This window comes from Parasteatoda tepidariorum, chromosome 2 (assembly GCF_982258835.1).
Source record: "Parasteatoda tepidariorum strain Cologne lab strain chromosome 2, Ptep-v5.0, whole genome shotgun sequence".
Classification (NCBI taxonomy): Eukaryota; Metazoa; Arthropoda; class Arachnida; order Araneae; family Theridiidae; genus Parasteatoda; species Parasteatoda tepidariorum.
Window position 1 is genome coordinate 46,195,406 of NC_141756.1, and position 12,040 is coordinate 46,207,445.

The following is a 12,040-nucleotide window of genomic DNA, read 5'->3' on the forward strand; positions in this document are numbered from 1 at the left end:
TTGCTAAAAAGAGCAGGGCTCAAATTTCTCATTTGTAAACAGGGGTCTGTCCAGACATTTTGTGAAAGGTCCTGTTTTTGTAAAATTGTAAAAATATTACTCGTAATTTGTGAATATAAAATAAACGATAAGTCAGATTCTTTCAACCAGGGTCCTGTTTTTGTGAATTTGTGCAAATAGGGTCTGGTTGTTGCAAAAACCTTTACAAGGAGTTTTTAAATTGTAAATAGATACAAGACTGTAAAATTATAATTCAAAAAAATTAAATTTTCAAAAATTAACAGCAATTGCTGCTACTAAACTAGAGATGCAGCATACAAATATTTGGTTTTTATCCTATACTGCTGAACGCAGAATACTCATTTCGGACGAGTAATGGAAACAAAATCACTCACATTTTTAGTAATTTCAATTGACATATTTTAAATAACACAACTTAGTCACTTCTAATGTGTTACACATTAAGTAAACTTAAACATTTCTTAACTTTATAATATTTTTTTTAAAAAAATTGACAGAGGTTAATTTTTATTTACATAATATTTTAGCAGTTAATTTTATGAATAAATATATATTGCTTAATTCTTTATTTACAAAAAAAATTATTTAATGTCAATAAGAATGTACACGCGATGTTTGCAGAAGTAGAAACATTTTCTTAGAATACTACATTTGGAATTTAAAAGAAATTTTTGACTTCGAAGAGATTAGGGTACATAATATAAATGAAATGAGATCAAACTTAGCCTTAGAATTAAAGCAAGAAAACATAATTAAAAAAATATTAGAGCAATATACGTCGATTGCCAGTAGATTTGAAAATATCTACAATAGCTGAACACTCGGCATCAGTTAAATTTTCTGACCATTTACAATAATGTGTAAATGTCTATCGAGTGTCTCTTGTTTCATCCTCGTTCGCAACTCAGTGCAAACAAGATTTATTTTCGAAAATAACCTTTCAGCGGTAGCTGTTGACGATCGTATAATAACCGACAATGTTAATAGTTTTAATAAATTAGGAATTAGAATTTTAATAACTTAGTTCATTTACATTCGTCATTCTTTTTTTTTTCCCTGGGGAGGGTTTATTCGATTAACAAAACAATGAAGATAAACAAGTTTGTGAAGGATCCGATTAAAAGATAAATTGCTTTGTGAAGGGTTCGTTTTGATGAAAAGATATTTTGTGAAGGGTCTGTTAACAGACCCAAATTTCTTCTAAACAGACCCCTTGTAAAAACCTTTAAAATGGAGCAAAAGGGCTCAGAGAAGACCAGGGTCTGGAGTACCTCTTATTTTCTCAGCAAATCATGAATGTAGAATATCATGCTTAACATAAAAAAAATAATGATTATAGTTCTGAATAATTAGTTAAAGTTCTTTTCCACATTCCTACAATGGAAACGTTTTACCCAGATGACTTTTCGATACAACAACACAATGTTAGTCTTCACACTTCAAGGCAATCCACAAAATGGCTGGATGATATTGTAATAAATATTTAATGTGCCCTGCATCATTCCCTGATTTCAGTTTCATAGAGAATCTGTAGGGAATAATGAAAAATAACTTTAAAAAAGAAGGAAACAAAATTGTTAAAGAATGGAAGGAAGATTTTTTTTAAAAAATATAGGACAAAACGTATATCGGCAATCAAGTCTCTCTTTGAATCTGTGCCCTGATGGTTTCGAAGGTTTATTGATGCTAAAGGAGAACGAATTAACCACTGATTTATCTGTATAATATTTTATAAGTTAATATTTACATGGGGAGTTTTGTATGTTGGGTTCAAAGTATATGAGGCATTTTACAATGCATTTTTATTTCTGATTTATTTTTTTTTATTATTTATTTTTTTAAATTTTTTTATATATTTAAATAAAGTACTTTTCGCAAGTCTCAATTCTTTTGCTTTGTACTGTACAGAAAGTAGCTTAGTATGTGACTATTTTACACACATATGCATTAAGTTTTTATTTTATTACTAAATACTGTAGCTTACTCTATTTTATTTATAATTAAATACTTCAGTAAACTCTCACTAAATGGAAAAATATTTTCGTAGACAAAAGAGATTTTGCATTTTTTACTGGCGGTCCCATTTGGAGTTCTGCTTGGTGTCCAACTCCCGTTGACAAGAAAGCTCATCAATATTTAGCTCTTGCCACCAGTGGAAGTTTAGCGAATTATTATTCCTTTACTGCAAATAATGAGGGGAAAAGTTTAATTCAGCTGTGGAATATGGGTTTTCTTCAAACTTTTGAGTAAGTAGAAATTAACTTTTGAGTAAGTAGAAATTATTTTTATAATTTCATTAGGATCATAAGGTTTTAGAATTGAGATTTATATAATTTACTTAAAGGTGATTCATATTTAGTAAAAAGTCCCTTGTTCCTGTTTTTATTGATTTATTTCATTTTATGTCTTTCTCTGTAGGGTTGCACAAGAAGCATCTAGGGAAAAAAATTGGCTTTGGGACCAAATAATTCAGGAAGAACTTTAATTTTTATTTCAATTGATAGTAACTTAAATATTCTTTAATGTTAATAAGAACAATTTCAGTTTTTCTTAAATTTTTAAGACAAATTACAGCATACTTTTTCATGACTTGTAGTTATTTAAAAAAAGAATTTAACATAGTTTTCGTTTGGGGGCAATTTAAGTGACATTGAGCATAGCTGACTCTGATGAAAATCTTCAGCTTTTTCTCTTACTCAACTGTATTTAATTGTTAGGTTTTTTTTTTTTTTTTTAACTGTTTAAATTTTTTTTGTTGGACAATGTTCTTTCCTTGCTGTCTTGAATTCTAAATTAAATCTTCGTTTTTCATTTTCTCAGATTTTTGTTCTTAAAAAACTTTTAAAGATAAGAATGGCAGCTCAATGCCATTTAAAAAATGAAAGATTTTGTTTTATTAGATTCATAGAAATGTATAGTGATAACACTAAGAACTTCTACAAAGTTTTCTTAAAAAGAAACCCTTGTAAAATGATGCATTTAGTAATTTTAGCTTGTTAATTTGTTTATGTTAAATACTGTTAATTTGTGTTTCAAGTTTTAAAAATTTATTTATTTATTCATTTTTTTTTTGTCTGAGCTGATAAAAACCGACTTAGATGAAGCTGAAACATTCTTACTATCTGCATCCCTCAAAAACAAGTTATAAACCCAGTGATTCTGCTTATGCTCTATAGCACATCTGATCAGACCTTGTTTCCCCAAGTAATGTACTTTTTAGAAAAATAAACACAAGGAGATATGTTTTCATGTTTAATCTAATTTTTTTTAATTTCAAATATGTCTCTTACCTTGCTTTAAAATTCTTTGTCTTGTCTATCAATGAGTGAGATCCTTATAAATGCACATATTAATAGTTGGAAAAAGAGGTATGCAAACATCTGCTCATTATCCCATTTTTTTACAAATTTTTTAAACATGATTTAAAAGGCAGTTTATTTCATAAATTTTGTATTTTTTGAAAATTTAAATTACTTTAAATGATAAATATTATTTTAAATCGGACATCTAAAAAAGGAGGTATAGTACTAAACTACCTTTCCAAAAATGTTGATCACAAAATTGTATAAGTACAATTATATCAGAAGAAAAATTCTGTTAAAATTTCAAAATACTGCACTCTTTATGTTTTCAATACTGATTGAACTGTTACCCTGTTTTGTAATTTTTTAAGTTGTTACTGCTTTTAAGTGTAAATAATTGTCAATTTATTTGTGAAGATAAAATGATAATTAAAGCATGTTTAACTTTTCCCCTTTCCTTGCATTGCATCACTTTGAAAGTTGCGATTATACTAACACTGTCATATTTCTAAAAATTCAAATGTTAAATTTTTTGAATATTTTTATTATCAACAGCTTTATTTCCAATAAGGCTGTTGTTTGAGACCTTATGAAGTATTTTTTATTTTTTTTAACTTGAAATGTTTTAAATTTGATTAATTAAGTGTACACAATTAATTTTTAAGAGCAAAATTTCTCTTTACCTTGAAAATGTTGCAAAACTATTTATAGTTTCTATTTAAAATGTTTCATTTGCTGAAATCTTTCTTTCAGTGATAAAATTTATTGGTTTTCAATATTTATTTCAGTTTGGAGCAAACACCAACTTTGCAGCTCTGCTTAGTATTTAATTATGGCAATATTTTTGATATGGCATGGTGCCCATATGGTTGCTGGGAAGATCCTGAACAAGATGGTGATATGTCAAGATTAGGTTTACTTGCAGTTGCAAGTTCTGATGCATTTATTAGAATATATAGGTAGTTTGCACATATCATTCTTTATAGCTTTTATTTAAATGTGAAATTGTCAAAAATTTACATGAAAAACGTTTTCAGAGTTTGCCTTGTATTCTATTAATCTTAAGTCATATTCAACCCTAACTCTTTTATTTTTAACCATATAAATTTTGAAGTTTTCTTAGACTGTTTAAAGGTTTGGAAATTTACGAACAATGAAATATTACTATTGATAAATGGTAAAAATTTCAATGGAAATGTGGAGTTTTCGTATCAGGCAAACAAATAAGCCCTCATGTATCATCTTAAAGAATACTGCGGGTATATCGAAAATCAAGAACCTCATTTATCTATTGCAAAACATTGCTAGACCTAGGTTTGATTTTTCTTCACCCCATAACATTTATAAATGTATTTCCTACATTGACCTGGATTTTTAGGAGAGTTTTCTTTTCATATATTTGGAAATAATTTATTTTATTTTCAGCCAATTTAAATTTAGATTATATATTTATCTGTTTAGTGTGAATGAATCATCTCTATTTTGTCATTCCTATCTTTTATCCTACTAAAGGTGTACCATTGTGACTCTAAAACGCTTACAAGTTTTAGTAAAAATTAATTTTTATAGTAAAAATTAATTAGTAGTTTTAGTAAAAATTAATTAGTTAATTTTTATTCATATTTTAAAAATAAATAAATGTAGTTTATTACTTATTATGCATCTGCCTTCTGGCAAACTTCTGTGCACCTACCGAAAAAGTATAAATAAAAATTTAAATGTTAACAACACAATCGTTTAACTGCTAACATCAATTGCTCAACACAGTAGAGGTTGTCGATTGAAAGATTGTTAAACAATACCATAATTTCAACATAAAATTGTAGGTTTATACTCAAATTTTAATTTTTTTCTTCATAAACTTCCTCTAGCTGTCAACAATAATGTTTAAGTACTGGAAGTTTATTTGTTTTAATAATTGTAAATATGACAATAAGTTTCAAGCAAAAATTCATGCTAAAACTTATAAAAAAGAGGGATTAAACAAGGTCCTTATCAAGTAGGTTGAAGAGACAAATGAGAAAATATTACATTTGTTTACAACATAGATAATAAATAATTTCTTTCATTTGAATATTATTTTTTAAAAAAAAATTTTTTTGCATAACATTTTAAATTGTAATTGTATCATTTTTAATACTCTGGGCTGAAAAAAATAGGAAGGAAGTAAACAATTTGTCTTGTATTTCTGGTGTTTACAACTGTTTATTATAGATCAAACCATTTTTAAGAATTTTCTTTGTTCTTTCTAACATAGCCCATTGCATTAACAAAGAAAAGTTATTAATATTTTTTTGTCATTTCTAGCAACACAAAGGTTTTTCAATGTAAAAAAAAAAATGTTTTTTTTTTTCGATTAAAGAAAATATTTGTTTATAAAAAATGCTTAGTTGCGTAATTATGTCCAGCAAAAATCAACAAACAAGTTATACTCTGTGAATTATAGTAAATTTTATATCGAGAATATTTGTTTGTTATTGCTGAGTTAATTCCTTTTTTTCATATCTGTTCAGATATGCTGGTATTATTTGCTCACATATTTAAGTTATTGCAATCAATTTCTATAGCATATTCATTGCATTTATACTATCACAGCATTTAAAAATTATTGTTGTGACACAGCTTGTCAATCTCCCGTCATAATTGTTTTTTTTTTGTTTGATCTTGTATAAATAACTAAATAAAATTAGTATTTTAATTCATATTATTTTGGAACATATATTTTCTGCACTTCCCGCAAAAAGATCTTTGTCTGACAGAAACTTAAACTTACATTTAATATTGTACACTAATTTTTTGTTCTCTCTTTTTCTTTTAGCATTCCGCATCCGAATTTCACCAATTCAGATGCAAGCAGTTTTCCTTTATACGATGTGTCTCCTTCAGCAGTTTTGAAACCTTTGTACAGTGCTCCTGGCACAATTACAGAAAAAAATGCATGCATCACTTTACATTGGGAAAAAACTGGCAAATGTGAACGCATTGCTGCAGGATATGGAAATGGTATAATAGTGCATTCTGTTATTAATTAATTAGTTCTTGAGAAATGAAAATTAAATAAAAGTTGTACTCGTAAATTTTTATATCATTAATAACTATTGAACCATATTTGAACAGGTTTTAGTAATTAAATTTTCACAGTTTAACATAATGTAAACATTTAGATTTTTTAATTTGTTTATTTTGCACAAAATTATCTATAGTTATACTTAATTGTGCTCAAAATGTTACTCTTCATGCAGTTATTTTTATAGATGTAGTAAAAAAAAAAATGAAGGGATTATTAGGATGTTTATCTTTCCCAACCGATCATAGAGATCTCCCTGTTAGTCAATTGTTTGTTGTAGTTATTAAAAAATGGCTTGCTTATACTCGAGCAAAATTTGTTTGACCAGCAAAGTATTAAATTTGCTCTCCTAAACTATCGAGACTACATCCTGTTTCTCAGCCCAGAATCTGAATTTGTCAGAAAGAATAGCACAGACTTTATGCATACATATGATATCAAAATGATTTAAAACCATCAAGGCATTTAAAAAATTCAAAGATGTATATAAAAGACTTCATTTGCATTTTTTTAATATTTGTGAAATTTTAGAAACACTTGCTTAGATAGTTTTTATATTACTACTACTTTAAATACCTTGAAAGTTTGACATTTCAAGTTGGCATGTTTATTCAGTAATATAAGTACGTTAGGTAAGCATGTAGATATAGCTTAAATATACTCTGTGCTTAATATAAAGCTTAAATATACTAAATATGGGTATGTTCATCAAGGAATGAATTATGTGTTCATTCTTAGTGACAGTAAGTTTTGTTTGATTTTTACATAACTTAGTTTTGTGAACAACACCAGTGGTGCAAGTGCTGCGCCGATCTACGCCAATTGTGGAAACCTGCGCCTACATGCTCCAAATGAAAGTACTTGGCTTAAAATACGCCGATCTGCGCCAAAAAGGATATTTTCCCCCGGGTATCGCAAAGCTCTGCATTCATGGGAAGGATTTTTGCACTCTCATGTGCAACTCTGCTTCATTTTGCAAGATATTCTCAATTTCAGGCTTCATTTTCCACTCTCTGAAATGGAACCGAAACTTCTCTCGAATTTTCGGGGACCAACTGCACATTGCCAAATTTTAAAGCAAAAGAAAATTTTATTTCTTGTTAATTTCATCGTTATTGAAGTGCCATTGTCTTCGTCAATGGCCAGCTAATGGCTTTCTTGCGCTATTTTATTTATAGATTAGTACCATGATCTTTGAATTAACTTGAGGGACCATTCACTAAGTACATATTTTCATGTTGATCCTCAGAGCAGTCAGGAATCACAAAGCTTCATAACCTCAAAATTTCCATCTCCCTTTTATTCATTTACTTTAAATAAAGATAAGAATTAATTGAGTTTCCTAAACGTAAATTTTTTATCTGAGGGACCATCCACTAATTGCATATTTTTTAAACATTTATTTTATTTTATTACTTTCAAAATTTTCAGTGCTCTTAATTCGTGTTAGGAAAAAACTTAATAATATTTAGAGGCAAGATTTTAAATAAGTATGAAGAGAGAGGGGCTTTCAATATTTTAAATGCAGCAAAAAATCTTATGTTTTTCAGATTTGTCATTCAAAAATACTTTAATTCATCTGTTAATGATTTGATTTAAAACAATTGATATAAAAAATTTTAATTATCACAGATTTGCTAAATATTATGAGTGTAGGGACAATATAATAATTTACTTCTGGCAAAAAATTTTTAGCTTCTATACTCATTGTATTTGCATTAATAATTATAAAAATTTTAATCATTTCATTATTAAAATACTGTGCTTGGTAACCAATTTTAATAAAAATTTATTAGGGGCCATTCACTAACTAACATTCACTAACAATTCACTTTGTAATATAAATTTATCAAAGTTTTCTTAATTTGCTTAATTCTTTACATATTTTTAAAAATTCGGTATGATCAATATTAATCCTGTTAATGTTTTGTTGAATATACTGTTACAAATAACATTTATTTAAATTTTAAGAAAAATACCCTGGATAACCTCAAATAATAGCTAAAGTAATTAACTCAATATTGAATATATTTAAATTGCTTTTGCCAAAAGCTTTTTTTTTAGGAAATATTTCGGCTATATTAAATAAATTTTTAGGTCTTTTCCAAACTGAGACACCATTGATTTACTTGCTTTATGATGAAATGGTGTCTCTAGTTAAAGCATTGTTAGGTTTTTTTTAAAGAGTTCTGCTTTTCTTAGTTTGTCAGGGAAGGACTTAAAATTATTGGATGTAGAAAACGCAGATATTTGGCAAAATTCAAATTTAATAGATGGAGGACTAGATACCATAAAGGCGATGACGTCCTTATTTTCTTCAGAAATTTTTTTTTATGTATTTAGGTTCCAGGTCTTTTTACTTGGCATGCGCAAAAAAGTTATTAAAAGCATTGCCGCTTGAGAATAGGTTACTGTACCATCTTAAAGTGTTGCATTCTGTAATGAGAATGGAAGACACTTCTAATAAGCCTATAAGATATCTGTCAACAGTAACCCCATCCATTATAAAACCTGAAGAGGCATCTTTGTTATTGTTACGTGAGGAATCAGAAGGTTATTCTTCTGACTCAAATGAATATGCACCAATTGATGTGTTTTGGAAAAACTATTTGTGAAGAAAGATAATTTGGGAAATATCAAATATCCTCTTTTAACAAAGCTTTTTAAAGCTCTTTTGTGCATACCACATGTTAATGTTGAAAGAGGTTTTAGTGTTAACAAAAAGCTACTTGACAATAGGGCAAGCTTAAATTCACATAGTGTTAATGGTTTGAGACAAGTTGTGTCACATATTAGCAAAATAGGGGGTTTAAGTAACTTTAAAGTTGACAACGATATGATTAAAATGGGCGCTTGCAGCATTTAAAAATTGCTCTGCTCGATTAGAGGTTGGGAAAAAAGAATGTGATAACACTGAAACTGAGGAAAGCAGATTGAAAGCTGCTGAAATTGATTTGCAAAAAAAAAAATTGAAGGCTTCTTATGATCTCTTGGCCACAACTGAAAAAAATATGAAGGATGGGTTAAATAATAAAGACATGTCGATTATAGAAAGCTTACAGATCCTCTTATCTGAGGCTAAGTCGAGGATAGCAGAATATTTAACAGCATTGTAAGATAGCAAAAAGAAACTTATTTTGTTAATGCAGGGACCTTCAAAAAAGTGTTAAAAATAAGATATGTTATTAATGAACAAAATTAAAAATTCTTGTTATTAAATTCTTATTTTAATTCTTTTTATTAAATATGCTCCAAATCTTTGTTTTGCTGCTCCAAAATTGCTTTTTTGTTGCTCCAAAACCATGTTTTGCCACTTGCACCACTGCAACACTAATTAATTTATTTAAGATATTCCTCTCTAACCATTCAAGATAATAACTTGATGGATGTAATCATGATAATTAATCCAAAGTTTTTATCTATGACTTGTTTCGTTTTGCCTATCATAACGTTTTATAACATGAACATGTTAGGCTTGTTACATGTCAGTCTAGATGTTATCTGAGACTAAAATTCTAAAATATAAGTAATTTTTATTGTTATATTCACATTTTATAAATTATAAAGTGGTCCATGCTAATATTTTCAGGTACATACAGCTCAGCTGCAAAATATCATGAAATTAAGTTTTAATTAATAGAGTTTTGCAAGCATTAATTATTACTTATATTTTGATACATTAAAAAAAATTTAAAACTAATTATATTTTTTTTTTTTTTTTTTTTTTTTTTTGTTCAGAAATTAAATTCAAAGCTGTCTTTCTATTCTTTTGATACATTTTGATCAAATGACTAATTTTAATTCCATATAGCTAATCAATGCTAAGACTAAATGCTAAAGTTACCAATGCGAAGACACAAAATGATTGATACCAAATCTGTATTATACTTTTAACTTTTTTTTCATGCAAACATATTAATTTTTCTATTTTTAGGTAATATTTGTGTTTGGATGTTGAATACATCCTCATCTTTACTTACCGGAAATGAAGACAATGTATATGTTCCTTATTTACTGTTCCGTTCCCATTCTACTCCTGTCACTGCAGTGGCATTTGCAAACTTATCAAAAAGTCAATGGCTTGTTAGTACAGGCTTTGAAAAAGAAGTGAAGTTTTGGAATTTAAATGACACATGTAAGAAGACTATTTTTGATTAAAATAAATTTTTAACAATTGCAAATGTAAAATTAATTTTACTTAGTTCCCTTTGAATAAATATCCGTGGGAAAATTAAAAGGAATTCTTATTTGTTGCAATTTATTTTGAAACTGCAAATTTTGAGCATCTATTGTTTTATTTCAGCTTTACCAGTTGCTACTGTCAAAGATGGCTATGCTAGCAATGTGGAATGGGGTGCCCAATGTTGTGGAGCATTTATAACTAACCATGATAGTGTTAGGTGACTATAGCTATTTTCTATTGTATAAGATGTTTTAGTTTCTTAAGTGATGCCCGTTTAAAAATTTGCTTACAAGCATTGTTATATATATATATATATATATATATATATATATATATATATATATATATATATATATATATATATTCAAATGTGTAGTATTCCTTTCATTAAAAGTTTTAATTCAAAAGCACTTACCAATGATATTTTAATTTATTCTCGTATTATTTTTATTTCTAAAACCTGAAATATAAAATATAACTAATTATTATATTACTACTGCATTTGCTTTGTCATTTCTTGACTATTGTTGTATCTTGTAAAGTTATAGTTAAATAACAAATATCTTATTCCATCAGAGTTTAAACAAAAGCAATTTTTTTTTTTTTTTTGCATGTGCTAAAAATAAAAGCTGCTGTTTTTAATCTGCAAACTAATAAATAAATTGTACGCTTATCAATTTGCTTTTTTTTCCCTCATGCTTTATTTTTCCCTTTAAAAGAAATAAATAAAAAAAACTTCATGTACAGAAATTTTTATTCTTAAGCTGGCTGTCATCAAACTTAGAATCTACCATTTTCCACAACCCTTTGTTTATGCTGAAACAGTTTGATGATTTTATTTAGACAAATTAATTCCTTTTTTTAATGTTTTAACAATGTTATCAATTGATTTATAAATCTCATTTTAATTGCTTTAAAATTAGTCCCAAAAAGAATCAGATTTCATTACATTTATAAAGAATAAATATTTTAAAATGGTGCTAAATCAAATGTTTCTTTTTGTTATGAAAATTACTCATGAAAATTTTACTAATAATAATTGCTGCCTGTACAATAAAGCTTTTATGAAGCCTTATAAAACTTCAATAAAATGTTTGCTTAGTATCACAATGTATATAAGTATCTATAGTTAAATGGGCAAATAAACTACCACAGCCCTTATGTGATAAAATGTTTTGTAATCAACATTCGCAATAAGCAATGTTAGAATCCTAATTAAAAAGGAAATCTTAATAACCTACGCAAACTAAAATTTAAGTGAAAAGAATAAATTATTATCAACATTTGAGTAATCAATATCAGTCTGAAGAAAAATGAGGTGGAAATTATTAACAACCAGTTCATTTACTGGATAAAACTGAAGGACAGTTCCTAGGACAAGGAAAAAAAATCATTTATTATGAATTTCTTTGTTAAAACCTAGAATGCTCATAAATTTACTAATAATTTTCACTTTCAACTTCAGTC

General features: G+C 27.4%; 1 protein-coding gene across 3 annotated transcripts in view; it reads left to right on the forward strand.

Annotated features, from left to right (window-relative positions):
• LOC107452558 (uncharacterized) overlaps positions 1–12,040 on the forward strand; it is a 57,682-nt gene that overhangs the window by 28,380 nt on the left and 17,262 nt on the right. For all 3 annotated transcript variants that reach the window (XR_015431362.1, XM_016069050.5, XM_043046740.3), the window contains exons 8-12: positions 2,069–2,267; positions 4,112–4,282; positions 6,142–6,326; positions 10,325–10,525; positions 10,694–10,790. Coding sequence is in view for 2 of the 3 variants with exons in the window: in XM_016069050.5 (XP_015924536.3) it covers positions 2,069–2,267; positions 4,112–4,282; positions 6,142–6,326; positions 10,325–10,525; positions 10,694–10,790 (853 nt within the window). In the remaining variant the exon portion in view is untranslated. The remainder of the gene's footprint in view (positions 1–2,068; positions 2,268–4,111; positions 4,283–6,141; positions 6,327–10,324; positions 10,526–10,693; positions 10,791–12,040) is intronic.